Source organism: Macrobrachium nipponense, chromosome 37 (genome assembly GCF_015104395.2).
Source record: "Macrobrachium nipponense isolate FS-2020 chromosome 37, ASM1510439v2, whole genome shotgun sequence".
NCBI classification, from domain to species: domain Eukaryota; kingdom Metazoa; phylum Arthropoda; class Malacostraca; order Decapoda; family Palaemonidae; genus Macrobrachium; species Macrobrachium nipponense.
This window is the reverse complement of record NC_061097.1, coordinates 35953603-35979250: the sequence shown is the minus strand read 5'-3', so window position 1 is coordinate 35979250 and position 25648 is coordinate 35953603. Positions and strand designations below refer to the sequence as shown.

The 25648-nt window shown below is 38.3% G+C and overlaps 1 protein-coding gene across 2 annotated transcripts in view; it reads left to right on the top strand.

Annotated features, from left to right (window-relative positions):
- The window catches only part of LOC135209130 (neurotrimin-like), a 461192-nt gene extending 436834 nt beyond the window's left edge, over positions 1-24358 (top strand). For both annotated transcript variants that reach the window (XM_064241774.1, XM_064241773.1), the window contains exons 7-10: positions 99-383; positions 8643-8705; positions 18167-18223; positions 23753-24358. In XM_064241774.1, the coding sequence (XP_064097844.1) occupies positions 99-383; positions 8643-8705; positions 18167-18223; positions 23753-24168 (821 nt within the window). In that variant the 3' untranslated portion in view covers positions 24169-24358. The remainder of the gene's footprint in view (positions 1-98; positions 384-8642; positions 8706-18166; positions 18224-23752) is intronic.
- The last annotated feature ends 1290 nt before the right edge of the window (positions 24359-25648 follow it).

Genomic DNA, 25648 nt, shown 5'->3' with positions numbered 1-25648 from the left:
TCCAACCAGTCCAAATAAATAAATAAATAAATAAATAAATAAATAAATAAATAAATAAAAAATCTCCAACCAGTCCAACCTCTCTTTCCTTCTTCCAGTCCAGCCAGTCATAACGGTGCCCAACCAGCTGGTTGGGGCGCCGATCGGCACCTCGGTGACCCTGGAGTGCCAAGTGGCCGCCTTCCCCAACGCCGTCCACTTCTGGAGCTTCAGCGACCAGCTGCTGATCAACTCGACCCGGCAGGAGACCCAGGAGATCAGGGATGGTTACACCACCGTCATGAAGCTCTCCTTGAGGAACCTGCGGCCGGAGGACTTTGGCACCTACGTCTGCACCGCCAAGAACTCCCTCGGGGAAGCCGCCAGCAACGTCAGACTGTACGGTAAGGGTGGCGGTTTTCTGGGGGTGGGTTGTGTTCTGTTTGTCCGTGTTTCTATGGCTGTATCTGTTTCTTCTGTCTGTCTGTCAATCAAATTCATGTGGATTAATTTCTGTCTCTGTCTGTCTACGGTAAGAGTGGGGGTTTTCTGTGGCGGGGGGAGGGGGGCCCGTTCTATTTGTCCGTGTCTCTATGCTTATGTATGTTTTGTCTGTTAGTCAAATTCATGTGGATTATTTTCTGTCTTTATTTCTCTATCAGTCAAACTTATACCTATTATTTATGTCAGTCTATCAATCATATCTATACGCATTATTTTCTGTCTCTGTCTGTCTATCGATCAAACTTATGCCAGTTATTTTCTGTCTCTGTTTATAAGAATTATTTTCTGTCTGTCTGTCAGTCGAACCTGTACAAATTAATCTCTGTCTATCTTTGCATTTGTTAGTCAAGAGTGAGATCTGTCTACCAATGTCTATGAATGATTTTTTTTCTCTGTCTGTCTAATGATTTGTTACCAAGAGTGAGATTTGTCTACCTGCCCTTGTTCTAAGTGCTGTAGAGTTGTCGCCAAAAGTGAGGCCTGTGTGTGTTGTGTACGTCAGAAAATTCACCAATTATAAACCGCCAATTGAGTATTTTATTTTATTTTTATTTTCGCCGTCTATCTGTCTATTTGTGTTGCCAAGAGTGAGATCTGTCTGCGTGTTGTTGTATATCAGAAGTGACGACCTACGATTTGTGATTCCGTAATACTGGTAAAATATGTCCCCCTAAAAAAAGTGACATCATGGTCACTACCTATGTTACAATTAGTGGTCGTTATATCATGTTTTCTGGTGTGTTTTCGTAATAGCTTGTGGTCGTTACGTAATTCATGATCCCTAGAATCTTGAGGCATAGTTAACCATGCCAGGAAACGTGACGTTAACGGCCTCTGACTATGGCGTATGACTATGACGTAGACATGAAGGAAAACGTGATAGAACGACCGCCATCATATAAACACGACGTTACGACCACGATGACGTCGACGTGCCGGGAAACGTGACATAACGACCACTAACTACAACGTAATACAACGGCCACTAATTGCAACATAAGCATGAGACGTAACGACCTCAAATTATGACGTAAACATACCAGAAACCGAGATATAACGACCACTAACCAGAAACCTTGATATAAGACATTATTTTGTAACATGAACATGATGTAACGACCTCAAACTTTGACGTTAGCGTACAAGAAACCGTGATATGACGACCACTATTTGTAACGAACATAACGTAAAGACCGGAAGAAATGACGTAACTATACCAGAAACCTTGATAAACGACCAAATTTTGTAACATGAATATGACGTAACGACCTCGAACTATGTCATAAACGTACCAGAAACCGTGATGTAACGACGACTAATAGTGACATGAACATGACGTAATGACCAAAAGTAATGATGTCAATTTACCAGAAACCGTGATATAACGACCACTAACCGTAACATGAACATGACGTAGCGACCACAAATGATGTAAACATACCAGAAGCCGTGATATAACGACCACTAATTGTAACGTGACGTAACGACCTCGAGCTATGATGTAACCATACCAGAAACCGAGATATAACGACCAATAATGGTAAAATGAACATGACGTAACGACCTCAAACTATTACTTAAACACACCAGAAACCGTTATATGACGAACACTAATTGTAAATTGAACATGACGAAACGACCACAAGCTATGACGTAAACGTACCAGACGACGAAATATAACGACCACTAATCGTAATATGAACATATCGTAACGACCACAAGCTATGACGTTAACGTACCAGAAAACGTAATATAACGACCACTAATCGTAACATGAACATGACGTAACGACCAATAATAACTAACCATCCAGAAACCTGATAACGACAATTGAACTGAACATGACTAACGCCACAATAAATGACGTCAACATCAGACAATCGGGAGGCGACAGGAACACCTGACTTTTTACTTCTAAGGTCAGATTTCAATCATCCCTGAAAGGGGCACCTGCATTTCATCTAATTTTAACGTTCCCCGAGATGTGAGGAGACAGAGAGAGAGAGAGAGAGAGGGAGAGAGAGAGAGAGAGAGAGAGAGTCAGACGGAGAGACAGAGAAAGACAGATTCATGGACCACTAAATTCGTCTATTATGGGAAACGTTCATTACAATATGTATATATATATATATATATATATATATATATATATATATATATATATATATGACATATATATATATTTATAGTATATATATATATATATATATATATATACTATATATATATGTGTGTGTGTGTGTGTGTGTGTGTGTGTGTGAGTGTGTTTGTGTGTTATACATCTGATTTTTTTAGGAGAAAAATTAAAAGATGTTTTTGTAGACGATTAACTAGAAAGTTGTACAAACATGAAATTATAATATATATATATATATCTATATATCTATCTATATATATCTATATATATATATATATAATATATATATAATATATATATATATATATATATATATATTTTCTGTATAAAAAAAGCACTACTATATACATATTTCATATGAAAAATTATAGAATTCATTTTTAAAGCTTTGTGAGTTGATCATATACAAAAGCATCTTGTTTTCAATTATCTCCCAAAAAAATCATAGAGAGAGAGAGAGAGAGAGAGAGAGAGAGAGAGAGAAGAGAGAGAGAGCTAGCTTGACCATCGTCTTCACCTGAATCATAGAAATACTCAACAGACTTTAAAAAAAAAATGCTGAACTGAGAACTATCAAATAAATGGATAAATGAAGAAAATGAAAGACTATAGAAAAAAAAGCTGATAAATTAGAAATGGACAAGAATAGTGAAGAAGAACCACTGCATATATATTATATATATATATATATATATATAATATTATATATATATATATATATATATATATATATATATATATATATATATATATATATACACATATATACATACATATATATATATGTATATATACATATATATATATATATATATAATATATATATCATACATACAACATATATATATAGATATATATTATATAAAATATAAAACATAACATTACATAATATATATATTATATATATATATATATATATATATATATATATAAAACGAAGAGGAGAATCAGAAAGGAAAAGATAACTGTGATAAAAGATAGAGAAATGGAAACTACAGAGGACGATAAATATAATGGCCGGTGGCAGGAGAATCCACGGAATAAAAGATGGTAAAGATAAATAAGAGAAAAGGGGGAATGATGGCCGTGGATAGGAGATAATTGAATAACGTGCGATAGACGTTGGACAAGGAGGGACGGAAGAAAGAGATAAGAGAGAGAGGGAGAGAGAGAGAGAAAGGGGGGGGGGTGAGAAGGGATACAGAGAGTAACAGAGGTGAAAGAACAGGAGAAAGAGAGAGAGAGAGAGAGAGAGAGAGAGAGGAGAGAGAGCGACGAGAGAGAGAGAGAGAGAAAAGTAATGTTAAAGGGTAGATAGAGAGAGAGAGAGAGAGAAAGTAATGGGTTAAAGAAATAGAGAGAGAGAGAGAGAAAGTAATGGGTTAAAGAAAGAGAGAGAGAGAAGAGAGAGAGAGAGAGAGAGAGAGAGAGAAAGTAATGGGTTAAAGAAATAGAGAGAGAGAGAGAGAGAGAGAGAGAGAGAGAGAGAGAGGGGGAGGGGATGAAGAAATATAGCAATAGATGAAAGAAATACAGCGAGAGAGAGAGAGAGGTAAAGGAAGAGAGAGAGTGAGAGACAGAGAGAATAGTAATAGATGAAAGAAATACAGCGAGAGAGAGAGAGAGAGAGAGAGAGTGAAATGTAGCTTTTTCTTAAGGACCTCCAAACAGACAGACTGACAGACAGACGTGAAGAACCACTGTAATTCATTTCCATATTCTTCCACTTCCACTTCCCCCGTCCCTCCACTACGCCCCACGGACAGACAGACACCCAACCCAAGTCTTTTCCACAATTCATAACATTGACCCATTATGACCTGAGCGCTCCACATTCCACCTTCGTAACACCGAGGTGAATATCCATCATCTTAAAAGAACGTATTTGCTATATACGGATTTGAATCATTCTTTTTTTTTTTAAATTCTATCTTCCTCCCTTCTCCCTTTTCGTATATATATATGGCCGCCTTTCATCCCTTTCTGCTTTGCATTCGCGCTATTTTTCATTCTTTCATCTTTCTGAGCCTTCTTCTTCTTCTATTCCTTCTTCTTCTTCTTCTTCGTCGGTCAGTTCTCTTATGTCCTTTGGGTCGTCTGTGATTTTCCTGTGCTATGGTCTTATCTTATGTTCTATTTATTTGCCTGCATCTTATTCCTTCTGATTTTTTCTGGCATTTTTATTCCTTGCTGTTCGAACACCTCTCTCTCTCTCTCTCTCTCTCTCTCTCTCTCTCTCTCTCTCTCATATCTTTATTATGCATTTATTTCTTATCCCCATTATGCCTTTCTTATACTATTCCAACTATTCATATTCTCTCTCTCTCTCTCTCTCTCTCTCTCTCTCTCTCTCTCTCTCTCTCTTTCTTTCTTTCTTTTGCACAGATTGCAAAGGGAAGCGAGCGAATGGGGGAAAATAGAAGGAGATAAAAAGAATAACTTGATAAAACCGGGAACGTATTTTTGGAAGTGGAAAAAAAAAATATCTTATGCATTGAAGAGATTCGTCTGTAGTATTGAATAATGGCTGTATTTTGATACAGCTCCGTATGGCTACACCCACTCATGCATACACAGGTGTCTGTGAGTGTAGGGTATACATGGAATATACACATACATATTCTACACATCAATTCATATTTGAATACACAAGTTTTTGTGAGTGTAGGATATACAAGGAAGATACAATGTTACATTCATTAACGTATGGATACACAAGTGTCTGTGAGCGTAGGGTATACAATGAATGTATACAGACACATTCTACACAGATACACATGCGCTTCATATATGTCCGGATCACAAACACACACACACACAAACACATAGTCATTAAAACACATACTCATTAATGTTCACATTCTCCCTATATTTCCTTGTTGATAAAATGAATTTGGCTTTTGTTTAAATAAATTTTTTAACGTCATATTTAATTTGTATTTTATCTCAGTTGTTTGCAGTTGTTCAAGATTTTATTATATTTGTTTATTTTCATTTGGTAAAGCGATTTTGATTACTTGAGATTTTAACGTTTAAAGTTACATTCATTGATTGTTTGCGAAAAGAGAGAGAGAGAGAGAGAGAGAGAGAGAGAGAGAAGAGAGAGACGCGGAATATTGATAATGTAGAAGCGGTAAAGAGAAAAAGAGAATGCATTACTTCTAATAGAAGCCAATTTAAGAAGAGAGACAGACAGACAGAAAACTACCAAATTAAAATTTAGATAAACAAATCCACGCACAAGATACAGACATGCCAGAGAGAGAGAGAGAGAGAGAGAGAGAGAGAGAGTGAGAGAATGAAAGGGAGGGCAAAGCAGAAACGAGTGAAAGGGGAGGGAGAAACGAAGTCCCCGAGAAAAGGGGAAGAGAGGAAGCGTGACGATGGTGATGATGATGGTGATAGAAAGATAGGGAATGATAGGAGGAGACCGAGAAGAGAGAGGAGAGAGAGATAAAATAAGATAAGATAGGCAGGGTGAGACACAGAGATCAGTAAGTTTGAGGGAGGATTTTAAATCGGATGGCTAAGATAAACTCATCTCTCTCTCTCTCTCTCTCTCTCTCATAGTAATTACTGTACACTTCCATATAAAGGCAAATAGTTAAATGACATAAAAACAATAATGAATAATGGGAGGAAAAGGACTCTCTCTCTCTCTCTCTCTCTCTCTCTCTCTCTCTCTCTCTCTCTCTCTCTGAGAATTTATTTTCCAAAGGACGTGAAGGTTCGTCCGCATGAAAGATACATCCAAACGCTTTCAAAGTGATTGTCTTTTGTTTTCTGTACAATTTTAATAAACGTTTATTTTTCTCTCTCTCTCTCTCTCTCTTTCTCCCAACAAATCCATTAGGATATTCGTTACCTTTGTACTATGTACACATACGCGTGTACTCTCGCACGCACATGTTCTTGCAAGCACACACACACACACATATTTATATTATAATAATAATAATAATAATGAATTTTATTTTCAGCTGAAGACCGTATTCATGGAGTATACAAAGGTAGATGTAGATATAGGTTATATTATATTTGTATATATATTATATATATAATATATATGTATATATATATATATAATATATACACATATGTACATTATGTTTATATTTGTATATATATATATATATATATATATATATATATATATATATATATATATATATATGTATGTATGTATGTATGTATGAGACAGAGACAGAGAGAGAAAGGAAAAGGTTAACTACGCATCAGGAATTCTCTAAAATCCCCTCGAGAGAGAGAGAGAGAGAGAGAGAGAGAGAGAGAGAGAGGAGAAAATGAATTATATAGACTCAGAAGGAAAGGGAAGCTGCCATCAGAGACGGAGGTAGATGGCGTCCCTTTTCAGTCGAAGGACCTTCACGTTCTTCCATTTATGAGACTTCCAGTTCGTTTGACGCCTGCATGAAAATGCAATAGGCGGCTTCAGATGATCAAAGTGTTTATTTCCAGGCGCTGGAATTCTTCTACAGCAAGGGAGCTTGGAGAAATACTCGCTGGAATATTCACCGGGGTGCCCTCTGCTATATTTGCTGGAATATGTAGTGGGATATTCGCTGGATGCCCCACTTGTATGATCAGGGAAATGTTCACTGGAATATGCACGGGAATATCCACTGGAGTGTTCATTGGACTGTATGCTGGAATACTACTTAGTGGAATACCCACCCACTAGGCTATTCTCTGGAATATTCACTGGAATATTCATTGGAAAATATGCTAACATACTACTGAGTGGAATACCCAACCACTGAGCTATTCTTTGGAATACTCGTTGGAATACAAAGTGGAACTTTCTCTGCAATATCAACTGGAATATTCACTGTAATACAAACTGGAATAGTCCAAGAAATATCCACTGGAATACCCACTGGAATATTTACTGGAATAACCAGTTGAATATTTACTCTAATACTAACTGAAATAGTCCAAGGAATATCCACTGGAATACCCACTGGAATATTAACTGGAATAACCAGTGGAATATTCACTTGGAATACCCACTAATATTTACTGGAATACTCACATGGAATACTCGTCGTGAAGAGTATTCCCAAAGCTTAGCAGATGGGACGGGAATAGTTCTTGGTCTTTGTACAGATTCTTATAACAATATTTACATTAATATCGAGAATATTCCTGAAATACTCGGTGATGCTCCAATAATATTTTGAACCCTTGTAATACTCGTGAGACCATCTGGTATTTTTCTCAAAGCTAAGGAGAAGGACGAATTAAAAAAAAAATTAAAATTCCCCCTACCTTCCCAATCCCCTACCTACCCTGCTTCCATCCGGGGCGGACAAACAGGTTTGCAGGAGGAGGAGGTTGGATGCCTCCCCTACCTATTCCACACTCACCACAATCGACTTACCACTAGGTACATATTTATCTACTTAGATCAACAGGCCCGCAACATATTTGTTAGGAAACTGATAAATAAGTCCCTCCGTTGGGATCGATCTAGGGATCACTCGCTGTTAAGGCTAGGGTTATTTACCAATAATATCTTTTATCTGTCAGTAGATCTCAGGGACTGAGAACTCTCTCTCTCTCTCTCTCTCTCTCTCTCTCTCCTCTAATGTTTGCTTGTATTCTCTCTCTTTCTCTCTCTCTCTCTCTTTCTCTCTCTCTCTCTCTCTCTCTTTCTACTTCCCGTAATGTTTTCTTTCTTTCGCTTGCATCTCTCTCTCTCTCTCTCTCTCTCTCTCTCTCTCTCTGCTTGATTGCTTACTTTCTCCCCTTCCTCCGTTGCTTGCTCTCTCTCACTCTCTCCCTCCTTCATCTAATGTTGCTTGTTTTATCTCTCTCTCTCTCTCTCTCTCTCTCTCTCTCTCTCTCCTTCCCGTAATGTTTGCTTGTATTCTCTCTCTCTCTCTCTCTCTCTCTCTCTCTCTCTCTCTCTCTCTCATAATGCAACATGAGACCACAAGTTCCGGATGATGATGATGATGATAATTATATTAAAATCGTGACTATTTTCTCTCCTTCACAGAAATCCTGATGAAGATCAAACCAGACGAAGATCACAACAAAGAGAAGAACCACATTGAACCAAGTGAGTTGAAGATTGAACAGTTGATTGGTTGATTTTGATTGGTTGAAGAAGATTGACAGAGAGGATTTAGTTCGCTTGTTATATAAGGGGAATTACTGAACATCTGAAGATTGAGCAGTTGAAGGTTGATTTTGATTGGTTGAAGAAGATTGACAGTGTGGATTTAGTTCGCTTGTTATATAAGGGGGATTACTGAACAGTTGAAGATTGAACAGTTGATTGGTTGAGGAAGATTAACAGAGGTGAATTAGTTTGCTTGTTATATAAGGGAGATTGCTGAACAGTTGAAGGTTGATTTTGATTGGTTGAGGGAGATTGACAGTGTGGATTTAGTTTGCTTGTTATATAAGGGAGATTGCTGAACATTTGAAGATTGAACAGTTGATTGGTTGAGGAAGATTGACAGAGGGGACTTAGTTAGCTTGTTATATAAGGGGGATTACTGAGCTGCTGAAAGTTAATTATGATTGGTTGAGGAAGATTGACAGAGGGGATTTAGTTCGCTTGTTATATAAGGGGATTGCTGAACAGTTAAAGGTTGATTTTGATTGGTTGAGGGAGATTGACAGAGGGGATTTAGTTAGCTTGTTATATAAGGGAGATTGCTGAACAGTTGAAGGTTGATTTTGATTGGTTGAGGGAGATTGACAGTGTGGATTTAGTTTGCTTGTTATATAAGGGGGATGACTGAACAGTTGAAGATTGAACAGTTGATTGGTTGAGGAAGATTGACAGAGGGGATTTAGTTGGCTTGTTATATAAGGGGGATTACTGAACTGCTGAAAGTTAATTATGATTGGTTGAGGAAGATTGACAGAGGGGATTTAGTTGGCTTGTTAAATAAGGGAGATTACTTAATAGTTTGAAGGTTAATTTTGATTGGTTGAGGGAGATTGAGTGTGGATTTAGTTCACTTGTTATATAAGGGGGATGACTGAACAGTTGAAGATTGAACAGTTGATTGGTTGAGGAAGATTGACAGAGGGGATTTAGTTTGCTTGTTATATAAGGGGGATTACTGAACAGTTGAAGATTGAACAGTTGATTGGTTGAGGAAGATTGTCAGAGGGGATTTAGTTGGCTTGTTATATAAGGGAGATTGCTGAACAGTTGAAGGTTGATTTTGATTGGTTGAGGGAGATTGACAGAGTGGATTTAGTTCGCTTGTTATATAAGGGGGATGACTGAACAGTTGAAGATTGAACAGTTGATTGGTTGAGGAAGATTGATAGAGGGGATTTAATTTGCTTGTTATATAAGGGGGATTACTGAATAGTTTGAAGGTTAATTTTGATTGGTGGAGGAAGATTGACAGTGGATTCAGTTTGCTTGTTATATAAGGGGGATTACTGAACAGTTGAAAGTTAATTTTGATTGGTTGAGGAAGATTGACAGAGGTGAATTAGTTATTTTAGTGTAGGTCATAAAAGAAAGCGTGTTTTCGCGAAAGGTGATTGAATACTGCTTGGAACTGAAAGTTGAACAGGAAATATATAACTATAAAGTATTCACTGAGTCTGGTTGATATAGAGGATTTGGAAGTTGACAGTTGTATAGCTGGACATCACATTAATGATTGATGGGTTTAAGATTGAATGGGGTTGATTTGCAGAGGTCGGAATTGTAATGTTAAAACTGGGGAGGTGTTCGAAGTTCGAAATTTTAAATAAAAAAAAAAACTAAGCGCGCTGAACTTTCTTCGACGTGATCGAGTTTTCTGCACAGCGTATTATGAGCCGTGGCCCATGAAACTAACTATGGCCCGGCGTGGCCTGTCCTATATTGTTGCCAGACGCACGATTATGTCATCATTAACCTTAAATAAAATATACTGAGGCTGGATAGTTGCAATTTAGCATTTTAGATGATTTGAAGGTGGATGATCGACATACAAATGTGCAGCCCTCTAGCCACAGTAGTTTTGAAGATCTGAGGGTGGACAGAAAAAGTGTGGACCGACAGACAAATATCCAACTCAGTAGTTTCCTTTTACAGAAAACTGTAAAGAATTCACATTATTTGCTCAATTTACAAGGGAAGAAAGAATATTAAAAGCAAAAATCTTAATAATATATATATATATATATATATATATATATATATATATATATATATATAAAACCATACGATCTTATTCGCTTACGGTTGAGACTGCTTGACATACGCCCATTTTCTTGACGTTACAAACAGCTGGGTAGACAGATGATCAGGCCCAGCAAACATGGGAGCCCGTTTGTTTTCTGCCATTGACAGGTTTTGGAATTCACTCAGTTCCTCCGTGTTCACTTACTAGTTTTACAACCTTCGATAGCCAGTCTGCCACTACGTGACTGATAGATAAGAGAGAGAGAGAGAGAGAGAGAGAGAGAGAGAGAGAGAGAGAGAGAGGGAATAATGATGATGATGTGTAAGTAAATAAGAATATTCAGTGATAAATTGCAAGAGGAGGAAAACAGGGAACCAGAAATGTGTGAGAGAGAAAGATTAATGGTGAGAGAGAGAAAAAAATTAATGGGGAGAGAGAGAGAGAGAGAGAGAGAGAGAGAGAGAGAGAGAGAGAGAGAGAGATGAAGTCAAATAAAATGTGAGATGAGTAAAATAAACAAAGAGGGAAAGAGAATGGGCGTGAGATAAGAAACCCTCTCTCTCTCCTCTCTCTCTCTCTCTCTCTCTCTCTCATCTCCTACCTTCCAACCACCACACCCTACCCTAACCATATCTACTACCCTCCTCCTCCTCCTCCTCCTCCTCCTCCTCCTCCTCCTTCTTCCCCCAAGACATCTCCCTCCTACTCCTCCTCCCCCTCCTTCTCCTCCTTTCTTGGGGCATCAAATCATTTGCATCTATGATAAGTGTGATCGTGGCACTGATGCCCCAAGGGGGAAGATGGGGCATGGGGTTGGGAAGGGGGTCTGGGGAAAGGGGGAGGATCCCGGTTTCCACAGACCTTCTTTGCATATGTTAGTGGTTTTCCCTTTTCCTGTTGGCGACGGGGGACAGAGAGAGAGAGAGAGAGAGAGAGAGAGAGAGAGAGAGAGAGAGAGAGAGAGAGAGAGATCCTTTATACTTTTAAAAAGTAAGAATACTTTTATTTATTTTCGTCTTTATTATTTTAAATCCGCAGAATGAGAAGGAAGTAGATTTACGAGAGAGAGAGAGAGAGAGAGAGAGAGAGAGAGAGAGAGAGAGAGAGAGAGACTGATAATGAAAGTAATGATAAATCTGACTCAAAAATAAATTAGGAATTAACTAGGAGCTCCAAGGATGACGACTGAGAGAGAGAGAGAGAGAGAGAGAGAGAGAGAGAGAGAGAGAGAGAGAGAGAAAGGAAAACTCTTTTAGAGCCCAGTGTGAAGCAGTATTGAATAATGCAGTTCGAGCTGTTCTATATGAAATTTGAACGCCAACGCCCGTGTTATCGTATCACAAAACCCGAAGAGGAAAAAGAAAAAAAAAAGCATATGTTATCGGAGTACTAAAGCATGTTTTATAGATTTTAGAGAGAGAGAGAGAGAGAGAGAGAGAGGAAGTCTTGGGGGAGAAGCATGCATTATATCGAAGAAGTGTATAAAGTGACGGTACGAAAGAATCCGCCGATACCCATTACTCTGGGATCGTAATACAGAGGGAATGATCTTTTCTTTCTATTCGTGTGTCCCGCTGAAAAGACAAAAGTGAGGCTCTCTCTCTCTCTCTCTCTCTCTCTCTCTCTCTCTCTCTCTCTCTCTCTTTGGAGGGGACGTAAATTTGCATTCTTTTGTCAGAATTTAGGAAATAGTAATGTTTCGCATTTTCCTGGTTCGAGCTTATTTTGGTCAGCTTTTATAACTCTCTCTCTCTCTCTCTCTCTCTCTCTCTCTCTCTCTCTCTCTCTCTCTCTCGGCATGGTTGTCTACAACAGAGGAAAATTATTTCACTGTTTATTGCATATACGTAGTCACCTAGTTCGAAACTCTCTCTCGCTCTCTCTCTCTCAACGATTTATTGATATGCCGTGAAAGTATCATATATACATTTATAATATATATTTATACGTGTATATATTATATATACATATATATATATATATATATATATATATATATATATATATATATATATATATATATAGACATATACACACACACACACACACACTCACTACAAAAAGCGATCGGCTTTTATTAATTTCCGATGGAAAAAAAACGACAAACCTTTATGAATAACTTGTGTTACTGAGCGTCATTTTATTGAAAGAAAAACACAAAACGCGCCGTATGAAATAACACAGCTCCCATGCAAAATTTGACCGTACTGAAAAATCACTTGCCCTCAGTGCGTCGACTGGCCTTTCCCCTCCTCCCTCAACCCCCCTCATACCCCCGCCCCCCCTCCCCATCGACCGAAGTAAACACACACATAGCACAAACACACACAAACGCTCCCCATCGCGCAGAAGACTGGGCAACAAACTACTATTTCCCGAATAAAATATTGTTCGGATCGTGTCGGCGCAAAACCCGTAGAGTTTTTGAAATACCTGAATGCAGATTGATAGGGGTTCCTGACGGTGTTGACCCCCCTTTTTTCATTCTGGTGGGGTGGGTGGGGACGGAGGGGAAGGGTTGGCTTGTAGGCCTCCTCCCACTTCCTCCCTTCCCCCTTCCCTACCCCACCCCCCCATCGTAGTTCTATCCTTCTCTTCTCTCCCTCTCTCTCTTCCACCTTCCTTCCCTAATAGGACTGGAGGTCCTTCCAACAGCCATCTTAGTAGGATCCACTCATTCCTTATCTCAAGGTCACCTGTACCTTCTCAAGCCTCCTTGAGGCCCCTCCCTGTCCGTAAGGCCTCCTTAGACCCTCAAGGATCCTCCAGAGTCAATATAACTCTTAATTCTCCCTCCAGAGTCCTTGACATTGACAGTCTTCCTCCAAAAAAATTTTGCAACCACTAAAGTCTGGATTCTGGAAGAGATTTCCAGTCTCCTTCATCTCTGCGATGCAAAGGTGCCCCTTCAGTCCCCCTCCCCCCCCCCCCCCTCCCCCATAGTCACCTTCGACTCATCAGACCCTTCTCCTCTTTATACCCTTCGCCTTTACCAGTCCCTAGTCCCTTTCAGCTCCTTCAGGGGACCCTTCAACTTCCTTAGCCCTCTTCATCCTTTCATGCTCTGTCCAGTCCCAGTCAGACCCACACACACCCCTCCCTTTTCTTCAGCACCTGAAGCCTACGCCTTTATCCCTACACTAAGATCTCTTTGTCTTTTCCAGCCTTCTTGACCATTTCCAGCCCCCAACTGACGTCTTGAATCTCCCACAGTCCTTTTTGGAATTTCCTGTAGTTCCTTTGTTTCCCTTCGGCCACTAAAGGTTCCTTTAGTCTATATAGATCTTTGCTGCCAACATATTTCCCCTTAATCAGCTAAAAAATATTATTTCTAATCTCCAAATGTATTTGTAGTATTTCTGGCGATGAGCAAGTGTGTAACCAGATCAGTCTAATGTCCTCAGACAATTCTAATCCATTAATCAACTCAGTAGGGGTGTATTGCCGCAGTACACCTCACGCAGTGCACTGTAGGCATTACTTAATGTTCTTTGCACCTAACTGCAACCTCTTTCATTCATTTTACTGTACCATCTTTCTTCCAGCCTCTCCTGACAACTGTTTCACAGTGCAACTGCTTTGAGGTTTTCTTCCTGTTACACCTTTCAAACCTCTGTACTCTCAGTTTTCCATTTCGGAGCTGAATGACCTCGTGTGTCCCAGCGACTGGCCTCTGGCCTAAATTTTATAGGCCATTCCAAGTCCATTAGCCAGCCAAGAGAAAATCGAGCAGCACTTGAGTCCTGACACCTAATATGGCAACATTGTCCGTCAGAACCCGAACGCCTTTTAATCCGTACGTGAAAGAATGGGGTCGAGGGGGAATTTTGACCTCATCAGGGTCAATTAGCCGGAAATTTCGCAGCCGTCCGAGCAAAAGGCAATATCAATCCACCCCGAACAGCAGCAGCACCAGCTGCAGGTGGTCAGTCGGCTGGGGTCTAGTGGAACGCTAGACTCATATCGAGGCTACAGTGTGTCTATTTTTTACCCAGTGAGTTTTTTTTTTTCTTTATTTCTTTTAGCTTTTCTCTCTGTCTTTTAGCTTTTCTTTCTTTCTTTTAGCTTTTCTCTCTTTCTTTTAGCTTTTCTCTCGCACAATTGAGATCTGCTATGGCTTGAAGACTTATTTATGACCTCGTAGGTTCCAGTGATTGGCCTTTGTCCTAAATTCTGTATTCAGTTAATTAAAAAAACATAATGGTAAATTTTTGGTTAGTTTTTAATGAAACGCTTCAACGATTTAAGGACAGTACTTTCAGTTCATTTCAAATGCTCAAATTTAACAGTTCTAATCTTCGTATTTTTATTCTTCTTCTTCTTCCATCTACTTTCTATTCCATCTACTTCTTCTACTTCTTCTTCCTTCTTCTTCGTCTTCTCATCTACGTCTTCTCCTTTTCCATCTACTTCGTCTTCCTCCATCTACTTCCTTCTTCTTCTTCTTCTTCTTCTTCTTCTTCTTCTATCTACTTCCTTTTCCATCTACTTCGTCTCCCTCCATCTACTTCTTCTTCTTCTTCTTCTTCTTCTTCTACCGTTACTTCCTTTTCCCATTCTACCTTCATCTTCTTTCTTCCCCGATTCTACGTCCTTCTTCTTCTTTTCCCCTTCCTTTTCCATTCTACTTCGTCTTTCCGCTCCAGTTACTTATACTTCTTCTTCTTCTTCTTCAGCGGCCCAATATTTCTTTCCCCCCCCCCTTCCTCCTCCCCACCCCCGGGCGCCTTTTGGAAACCCCCCCCCCCCAATCCCCAAAGAAACTCATCAATCCGTCACATCATCAGCTTTAACCAACAGACCAACAGCCAATTTAACCCTTCAATATCTGTCTGTGCCAACACGAGTTCCTTTGGGTGGGGGGGGGGGGGGGGGCGTTGGGGGACTCCGTGGGTCGGGGGGATATACGGAGGGCGGGTAGGGATAGAGGGGTTGGGGGGATATGCCTCCGGTTTGTATATGAAGAGAGAGAGAGAGAGAGAATTGAAATATGTAAGCTGAAAATTTATATCGATAAGACGATTACAAACAGATAGGAAGTTTTATATAAATATCTAATTAAATATATTATGAAGGTATCAACATTTTATCATTCTGCAACCCGCCACAGTTGACTAACTAGTGGGTGATTGCCTAAGTCGTTTCTTCCAGCTCGGGATCCATTGTGACAGGGAATCTTGCCGACAGTTGTATGGAGCCACCCACAGTAGAGGAAGTCGCTTAATTGTGACGTTATACGTATATAACTCGTCATCAGATTTATTCATCGTGAAATTTGTTCGTTATGAAATTTACTCATAAAATTTATTCTATTTATCTTAAAATTGATTCGTCGTAAAATTTGTTCATTATAAAATGTATTTAGCATAAAATGTATTAATATGAGAATTATTCGTCATAAATTTTTTTCATCATAAGATTTATCCGTAAAAAAATGCGTTCTTATTGAATTTTAAAATTTATTCATATAAAATTTTTTAAATATATTCATCATGAAATTTGTTCAATATAGAATGTATTCATCATGAAATTTATTCATGCAAATCATAAAAATTTATTCGTCATAAAATTCCATATATATAATTTTAAGGTTTATTCATTATAAAAAATTTTCGCCATAAAATTTACTCATATAAGTTTTAGAAATTTATTCATCAAAATTTATTCATCATGACATTTATCCATCATGAAATTTATTCGTCACAAAATTTATCCACCATGGAATTCATTCATCACAAAATTTATCCATCACCAAACCTGTCCATATAAAATTTATTCATCTCACAATTTGTTTATCACTAAATTTATCCATCATCAAATTTATTCATCACAAAATTCATTCATCACAAAATCTATCCATCATCAAATTTATTTGTCACAAAATTTATCCATAATGACATTTATTCGTCATAAAATTTATTTATCACTAAATTTATCCATCATCAAATTTATTCATCACAAAATTTATTCAGTACAAAATCTATCCATCATAAAATTTATTCATCACAAAATTTATTCATCAAATTTATCTATCACAAAAATCTAATCCATCACAACAAAAATTTATTTCCGTTCACAATATTTTACTCCAATTCAATCAATGTTTAATTCATTTCACAAAAAATTTATTCATCATAACATTTATTCATCTCAAAATTTATTTATCACAAAAATTATCAATCATAAAATTTATTCATCACAAAATTTATTTATCACAAAATCTATCCATCACAAAATTTATCCATCACAAAATCTATCCATCACAAAATTTATTTATCACAATATTTATCCATCATCAAATTTATCCATCATAAAATTTATTCACCATAAAACATGGTTCGACTCCTGCCCGGGCCACTTTCACAAAAAAAGGGGGGGGGGGGGGGCGAGATTTCACGGTAGCAGGGAACAACCCTGGAAAGATAAAGTGTAGAGAACAGTATATGAGTGGGGTGGGGGGGGGTTTGTTTGAACAATCTCCCTCCGAACAGAATTTCCCTTTTGGAGGAAAATTGCGCAGCGGAATTTGCGAAAGAGAAAGTATATATATACACCAGAGTAAACGAACTTCGATGGAAGTGAAAGGCGAAAGCACTTGTAGGGGTAGCGTTAGAGAAAGCTCGCCTGGAGAAAGTATGGGCCTGACTGGGAAAAGAAAGCACATTCGTTAATATACTGGAATGTTTTGGGTATTGGCCAAGGCAAGGAAGAGTGTTCCAGAAAATAATTCGTGTGGCTGATATAAATGAGAGAGAGAGAGAGTGGAAGATTCTTTAGGAATAATTTCTGAGGATGGTGTAAATGAGAGAGAGAGAGAGAGAGAAGAGAGAGAGAGAGAGAGAGAGAGAGTGGAAGATTATTTAGTAATAATTCGTGAGGCTGATGTAAATGAGAAAGAGAGAGAGAGAGAGAGAGAGAGAGAGAGAGAGAGAAAGGGAGAGAGAGAGCTTTCTGTTATGTAGTCTTCAATGAGAGGTTTTCATAAAAAATAAGTGGTGTCTCTCCTAAGACTAATATATTTCTTTGGTGGTCATTATATTGATGATATTGACAGTCTTTTGTTTATGTTTTCACGGTCATCCCCAAAGGTGGGTACATACTTGGTTAAAACCCTTTGTCCATTTTAGGTCACATTTAGGCAAGATCCCCAAAAGATAATATACTCAATGAAAAACAGTTTTGGAAGAGTTGTAAAAATTATAAACAAATCCTGTCTACACTTTCAACTTTTGCGCATTCCTGAAACCAATCTTTTCAACATTTGCGCAATCTTGAAACCAAATCTTTTCAACACTTGCGCAATCTTTGAAACCATTCTCCACGAAAATTTCCCTTCATTCTTGCTAATATGTTTCCGACTTGTTGTTGCCAACAGTTCTTCGACCCGAGCATCGCAGCGACGAGAGATTGGTGGACCCATGGCTTCGCCCAGGTGAGTCCCAGTGACGTAAGATGAGAGACCTTAATTGTCTGTCATCAGGTGGAGATTGGTGCTTAGCAAGGTTCAATACCGTCCTGGTTGTACGCGACCAGATAGTGAATGAATGAGATCTTTGTTCCGTTAGTATGGGATATTGTTTAGTTTTGCCTCGATATTTTACTGTTTTTATATATTTCTTGGTTTGATGTTTGATTGTGTTTTCTATTACTCTTTCTCCTATGTTTTACTCTTGTTATACTGTTTATTTATTTTAAATTTCATTTTATATTGCAATAATTCCCTCCTTGGTGATCCATTTTCCCCGTTTTCACATAATAATAATAATAATAATAATAATAATAATAATAATAATAATAATAATAATAATAATAATAATAATAATAATATTAATCACGCAAGAAATGTAAATAATAAATTTCTAACATTTTCACATAATAATAATAATAATAATAATAATAATAATAATAATAATAATAATAATAATAATAATGATAATAATAATAATAATCACGTATGTAATGTAAATAATAAATTTCTAACACACTCTCATTTGGGAGTCCTGGGTTCGATCCCAGATGTAGGTTAGAAATTTATTATTAATAAAAGAATCTTTTTCGAGATTTCCATGATTGGTCCCATTTGTATAAACAAGAGCTGAATCTAGAGATGATTGTCTCTCATTTTTAATAATGATAATAAAAATTTTAGTAGGATAATCCCTCTCTCTCTCTCTCTCTCTCTCTCTCTCTCTCTCTCTCTCTCTCTCTCTCTCTCTCTCTCTCTCTCTCTCTCTCGTTAGTTACTCATGCGTGTATTCTTTAAGGACGGAACAAATAAATATTCTTAAGGTGTATTCTACGGAGAATGGTTGAAATCAGATGAAATTCTCTCTCTCTCTCTCTCTCTCTCTCTCTCTCTCTCTCTCTCTCTCTCTCTCTCTCTCGTCGAGATTTCCTGCTTTTGTTCTTCAAGTACAGATCAAATTCCATAAATAATCTCAAGACTGCTATTCTTGATGTTCTTACGAATGTAAATGTTCATACTCTTCATTTCTGTCCAATCTTATTATTTCCTTTCGTTATTGTAATGTTATCCACTTGCCGTAATTGCATCCTTTCTTCGCATTTGCTTCGCCACTAATTAATTACTGTAATTTTCTCTCGTGAGAAGGTAAATGCTAATGAAAGTAGGAAGTATAAGTTATTATTATTATTATCTTATTATTATTTTTTTTTTTTTTTTTTTTTTTTTTTTTTTTTTTTTTTTTTTGTCTATCCACTATGTCTGATTTTATTCGACTGGGTGTTTTTATAGTGTGGGGTTCCGGGTTGCATCCTGCTTCCTTAGGAGTCCATCTCTTTTCTTACTATGTGCGCTGTTTCTAGGAGCACACTCTTCTGCATGGTTATTATTATTATTATTATTATTATTATTATTATTATTATTATTATTATTATTATTATTATTATTATTATTATTATTATTTTATGAAAAATAATGGCAGAATTCACAAATTGATTTTATATAAAATTCTTTTAATTCTCCTTATAATATGTCTTTCTAGCACGCTGGTATTATAAAGCAGCTGTCCAGTATTAATCGTACTGTAGGTAGTCAACGGAATTTCAGGTCGGTGTTATCAAAGGCAGCGGGATATCAGAGACAGGCTGGGGTCGTCAACAGGTATACAGGTGTGTCTCGTAGGTCGAGGACAGGCCGTAGTCGTCAGGTGTCTATCCGGTATTTCTTATGTTCTTCTTTTCTGGGTTTTTTCTTAAGACGTCTACATGTTTCGGCCACCTCGTTTGGCCATCTTCGGGACGGGATCGCTGAGTGCAATGGTCTGTGTCGGATGGATTCACGCTATTTATTGCATTCTATAAATATTTTGGCACAAATGAAAAACGCAGCCTTTAACATCGACTTCAGGAAAGTACGCTATCAAAGTATTCAGCATTGTTCTTTCAAAATCGATCATTGCACTCGCAGGCGAGCAATTTGTCAAGATTTTTACTTCTTGTATAAATCTGTTATAAGTTGTTTGGGTCTTATCCGGTAATAGTGCAGTGTTTAACGTCAATATATCCTTCACGATGCAATCTCACCTCTCCTTTGTTGCTCTTCACAAACTCCATCTTCTATGGGTGGAAGTACTAAAGTGATTTCCAAAATGAACTCTTTGTAAGAAGATTTAGTTAAACTAACTATGTAAGTTTTAAAAAACTATGTCGCATTTTCAGAAAAATGAGCAAACGACTGCACTGTACTGCTATGACAGTAAGATTTAGTTAATGTAGCTGTTAGTAATAAAAATTTTGCCTTGTTTGAAAAACAAGCAAACGGTAGAAAACGGGGAATTCTGGCAAAGGGGATTTTGTCCTCCGGGGGATTTTGGCCTGATACCGTCCTCTTCGTGGGCAGAGCCTCATCCTTATTGGTGATGGTGGAGGTCCCCTCGAAGGGCGTGCTACTGTCGTCCTCAGGGCGAGAGCCTTAGCTTCAATCCCCCTCAGCGTTACTGGGACCCCCTCAGGATGAGAGCTAACGCTTCTATCATCCTGCTGCGACGGTCGTTGTGGGGCGTTGTCTGCTGCTGTTCTCTTGATGGCGGTGGGGAGGAGGAAGGTCTCCTGTGTGACGTTCATACTGGGCTTCTCCCTCCCGATGTGCAACGCTTCTAAGATTCGCCAACGACGTAGATCGGGTGCTTGGTCGATAACCTAGAAGTTACCGACGATGTCGCTGCGGCGGATTCTTTTCTTACGTGCAGTCCTTGCATGATGAAATATCGTTCCTTCCTGCGCGTGACAGGAGATCCTCTTGGAGAGGCGCATTGACGTCATCCCGATGTAAGTTCCGAGGCATCCTCGGATTGGGCACGTGTATCTGTAGATGACGTTCGTCCTCTTCAAGGGATCCTGCGACGGCGCGGGGTTATTCTTCATAATAAGACTGCATGTTTTTTTACTTGTATAAAATATGATCAAGTTAATCTGCTTGTTGTTGTCGGTCGGGGAAACGTGATTCTTGATTATTTCCCGTAGGGCTCTCTCGTCTTCTTTATATCGCCGATGGAAGGTTCCCTTGTAGAAAAAATTAATTTTCTGCTGGGGGTCTGGGCGGGGTTCCTGTAGGTACCATTTCTCCATGCTCTTCCTGAAGACGTTCTGGATGCTTCGGTTGGTGTGTCCGTTGTTTACTAGGACCTGGGCTGCACGTTCCATCTCCTTATGGGTGTCTGCCCATGTTGAACAATGGGAAAGAGCTCTCCTGACGTAGGCGCTGATGGTGGTGTCCTTATAACGATCAGGGCATTCACTCTCGCCGTTCAGACACATTCCCAGGTTCGTAGGCTTCGTATAGACCCTTGTGGCGAACGCACCTTCCTTCTGTTCAACCAGGACGTCCTGGAAGGGAAGACGGCCATTAATTGTAAAACGTAGACAGCATTAGGTATGGAAGGCTTGTCGCATTTCCTCGATCTCCGCCATCGTTCCTGTTTAGATGAAGGCGTCATCTATATATCTTACTTATATATAGATGGCTTCTTAATGCTCCTAAAGACACGCTTCTCCACTATGCCCATATAAAAGTTCGCAAACAGGACCCCGAGGGGGGGATCCCATCGCTACACCGTCAATTTGTAAGTACATATGGCCATGGCGGTTAACGAAGGGAGCCTTCTTGGTCCATATTTCCAGCAGAGAGCGAAGGGCGTGCTCGGGGTTATTCAATGGGGTACCTATCTCCTCAAACCCCGTGAATGCAGTAAATAGCGTGAATCCATCCGACACAGACCACTGCACTCAGCGATCCCGTCCCGAAGATGGCCAAACGAGGTGGCCGAAACATATAGACGTCTTAAGAAAAAAACAAGAAAAGAAAAACATAAGGAATACCGGATAGACACCTGACGACTACGGCCTGTCCCCGACCTACCAGACACACCTGTATACCTGTTGACGACCCCAGCCTGTCCCTGATATCCCGTTGCCTTTGATAACACCGACCTGAAATTCCGTTGACGGCCTACAGTACGATTAATACTGGACAGCTGCTTTATAATACCAGCGTGCCAGAAAGACATATTATAAGGAGAATTGAAAGAATTTCATATAAAATCAATTCTGTGAATTCTGCCATTATTTTTAATAAAACACGTTTGAAAGAAGGTCTGTTTCCAGCATACACAGATATTATTATTATTATTTATGAGACGTCAGTAATGGGAATATCCAGCCCAAGGAACGTTACGCACGCCCGTGGAGAGAGCCCCGAGAAGAGAGAGAGAGAGAGAGAGAGAGAGAGAGAGAGAGAGAGAGAGAGAGAGAGGGATTATAATTTAATTTAATTACCAATCAGTTTTTTTATTATGTTCATTGTAATTTTCATTTTTTTTATTCCAGCAGCTGTCCAATCATTTTAAATGATTAGCATAATTTTTATTCCACTCTGCGTAAGCTGCTCAATCGTCGAAACTATTTATGATATATTTTATTTAATTTTCCAGCGATTATCAGCATTCATAGCAATATGAACTTCGTGGTGAGATAGGTTATTTTATTATTTTATTTATATATAATATTTTTATATATCCCATGTAGATATATTCCATTTTTTATATGCCAATTTTAGTGCCTGTAAAAAATCATAAATTTATTAACTACCAAATGGCATTGTAATTGTTTTACTTATTAAAAAAACCATTTTTATGCCAGACGCGTTTATGATCTTTTTAATAATTAATTATTTTATTCCACAATTTCGATGCAATTTTCCAAGCGTGTGTTGAATCATGTTAAATATCAGTTATGGTTTTAATCTTCTTTTAACAATTAAATAGGAAAATATTATTTCGTCATTTTTATGCTTTTTTCGGTAACTGTTCCGTCATCTTGACCATTAATTATAATTCCAATCTTACTTTAACAATTAAGTATTAATTTCATTTTATAATTATTATGTATTTTCCAGTAAGTGTTCAGTCATCTTAATAGTTAGGTCAAATTTCAGTTAACTGCCGAATACCTTTTCTTCTACTTAATAATTAATTACATTTTTTATATCGCTTCCGGTAGCTATTAGTAATAACAAAAGTTCGTAGTTAATTACAATTTTGATGTCGTGTTCCACCAGTTATTGAATAATCACAGAGGTTAATAGTTAACTACAATTTTGATGTCATGTTCTAGCAGTTATTAAATAATCACAAAAGTTATAATAGTTAAATACAATTTTAATGTCATGTTCCAGCAGTTACTAACTAATCGGAAAAGTTAATAATTAATTACAATTTTGATGTCATGTTCCAGCAGTTATTAAATAATCACAAAAGTTAATAGTTAATTACAATTTTGATGTTATGTTCCAGCAGTTATTAAATAATCACAAAAGTTAATAGTTAATTACAGTGTTGATATCGTTTCCAGTAACTAATAATACAAGTTAATAATTCCAGTAACTATTAATAAAATTTAATAATTAATTACAGTCAGTTATTCTCATTTCACGCCCTTCCAGACATCGACTCGGACATTCCAGGCTACCAGGTGGAAGAGAACAACTTCATCCACGGTGGGGGGAGCGGCGGCCCCCCCAACCCCTTCAGCGGCCGCCCCTCGGGAGCCAGCCGAAGCCCCGGCGGCTCCACCAGCAGCGGCCGGAGCAACGGACTGGCGGCCGGTAGCGGCGGAGAGCTTTCCAGGTCGGCGGCGCTGGGCTGGAAGGTCCTGTGGGCGTCCTCCTCCTTCGCCTACCTCCTGTCTCCAGTTCCCTCGGATTCCAGGGCGGTCTTCCTCTGGTTGTGGGCGGTGTTGGGCATCGTCGTCGTCGTCTTCTGCCAGGGCGCTCTCAGTGCTGTCGCCCTTGGAAGCTACGCCGGTGCGGCGGATACCCCGCGCGCTCACGGCCACGCCCACTTCGGGGTCCACACCTGACAGACACACGGCTCCTCCGAGTTCTAAGGATCTTCTTCTTCTTCTTCTTCTTCTTCTTCTTCGAGTAGTATCTTTCTGTCAGAGGCGGTTCGAGTCGGTCTAGGCCAGTCTTGAGTCGCCTAGAACTTCCCCTTGTTACTCTCTCTCTCTCTCTCTCTCTCTCTCTCTCTCTCTCTCTCTCTCTCTCTCTCTCTTCAAAAAGAAATGGAAAGTCCTTAGAAAGCAACAAAGTATTGTGTAGATAAAACTAAAAAAAAAATGAAAAAAAAGGAAAAAACGAATGTTTCAATAGAGCTCAAAGTATATAGCATTTCTTAATGAAGAAAAAAACAAATAAACAAGATATTGTTGCTTATAGTTTCATGTTGTCGTTGGCTGGATTTGAATGTTGGAAAAAAAAAGAAACGTTGAACAGATTCACACACTATTTAGAACTCACCATACGTTGGTGACGTTCTAGGACCAAAACGAGCTTAAAATAGTCTTGAAAATGCCTGCATGAGACATGTGGAGTTATAACTCGGAGAAGGACACTATAACCCCAAGAAGAAGAACAGATTCTCCAGATAACTTTCAAAGTGTCGAAGTGGTTCGGGAAAGACGCGTTTTAGACTCACTTTGTCGTTTTCAGGAAAAGAAATGTCGACAGTTTACCAGACAGTTCAAGAAGACAAATGACTTCCTGGTGAACAGTTTCGCGCTGTAGGTAGGAACAGTTTTGACGTGTCTGTGTGTGGAAATGGGTTACAATGATCCCGTAGAGGCGTCAATGACAATAGAGGTAGCGCGGCTGTGTGATGAAGTAACGAGTCAAATACGAGAAACTAAGAAGAAGAAGAAGTCTCGGCTGGCTTCAAATGTAAACAAAGCAAAAAGGGGCGTGTCCTTCACGCGAGTGTTTATGCCCAGGACGTTCGAGGAAACATCAACAAATCGACTGAAAACAACAATAACATCCAAGATTCTTAGGTTGTTTCGTTGTTGCTTCAATGTGGATTCAGTAACTTTTACGTACGTTGGCTCAATACTTTAAGACGGAGAACGTCAACTGCAGTTACTGTGTAAGGAGAAGATTGATATTGTTAGTTTTGAGGTTTTCTGTTGTCCAAGAGGTCATGCTGTTTATTTATTATGTGAATGATCTTGTGGTGTCAGTTATTTTTTTTTAATATTTTATTATAGTATATATATATATATATATATATCTATATAGATATCATTTATATAAGATATAGATATATATTATAATATTATATAGATATATATATATATATATATATTATAGTATATATATATATGTTTATATATATATATATATATATGTATATATATACTATGTATATATGTGGATATACATATAGTGTAATATAAGTGGTATATAATTACAGGTATATACGTGTATGTATATATATAATATATATAAGATAATAAGGAAAGTTACATCAATGTACATACGCATATCAAAATGAGCTTAGTAAAA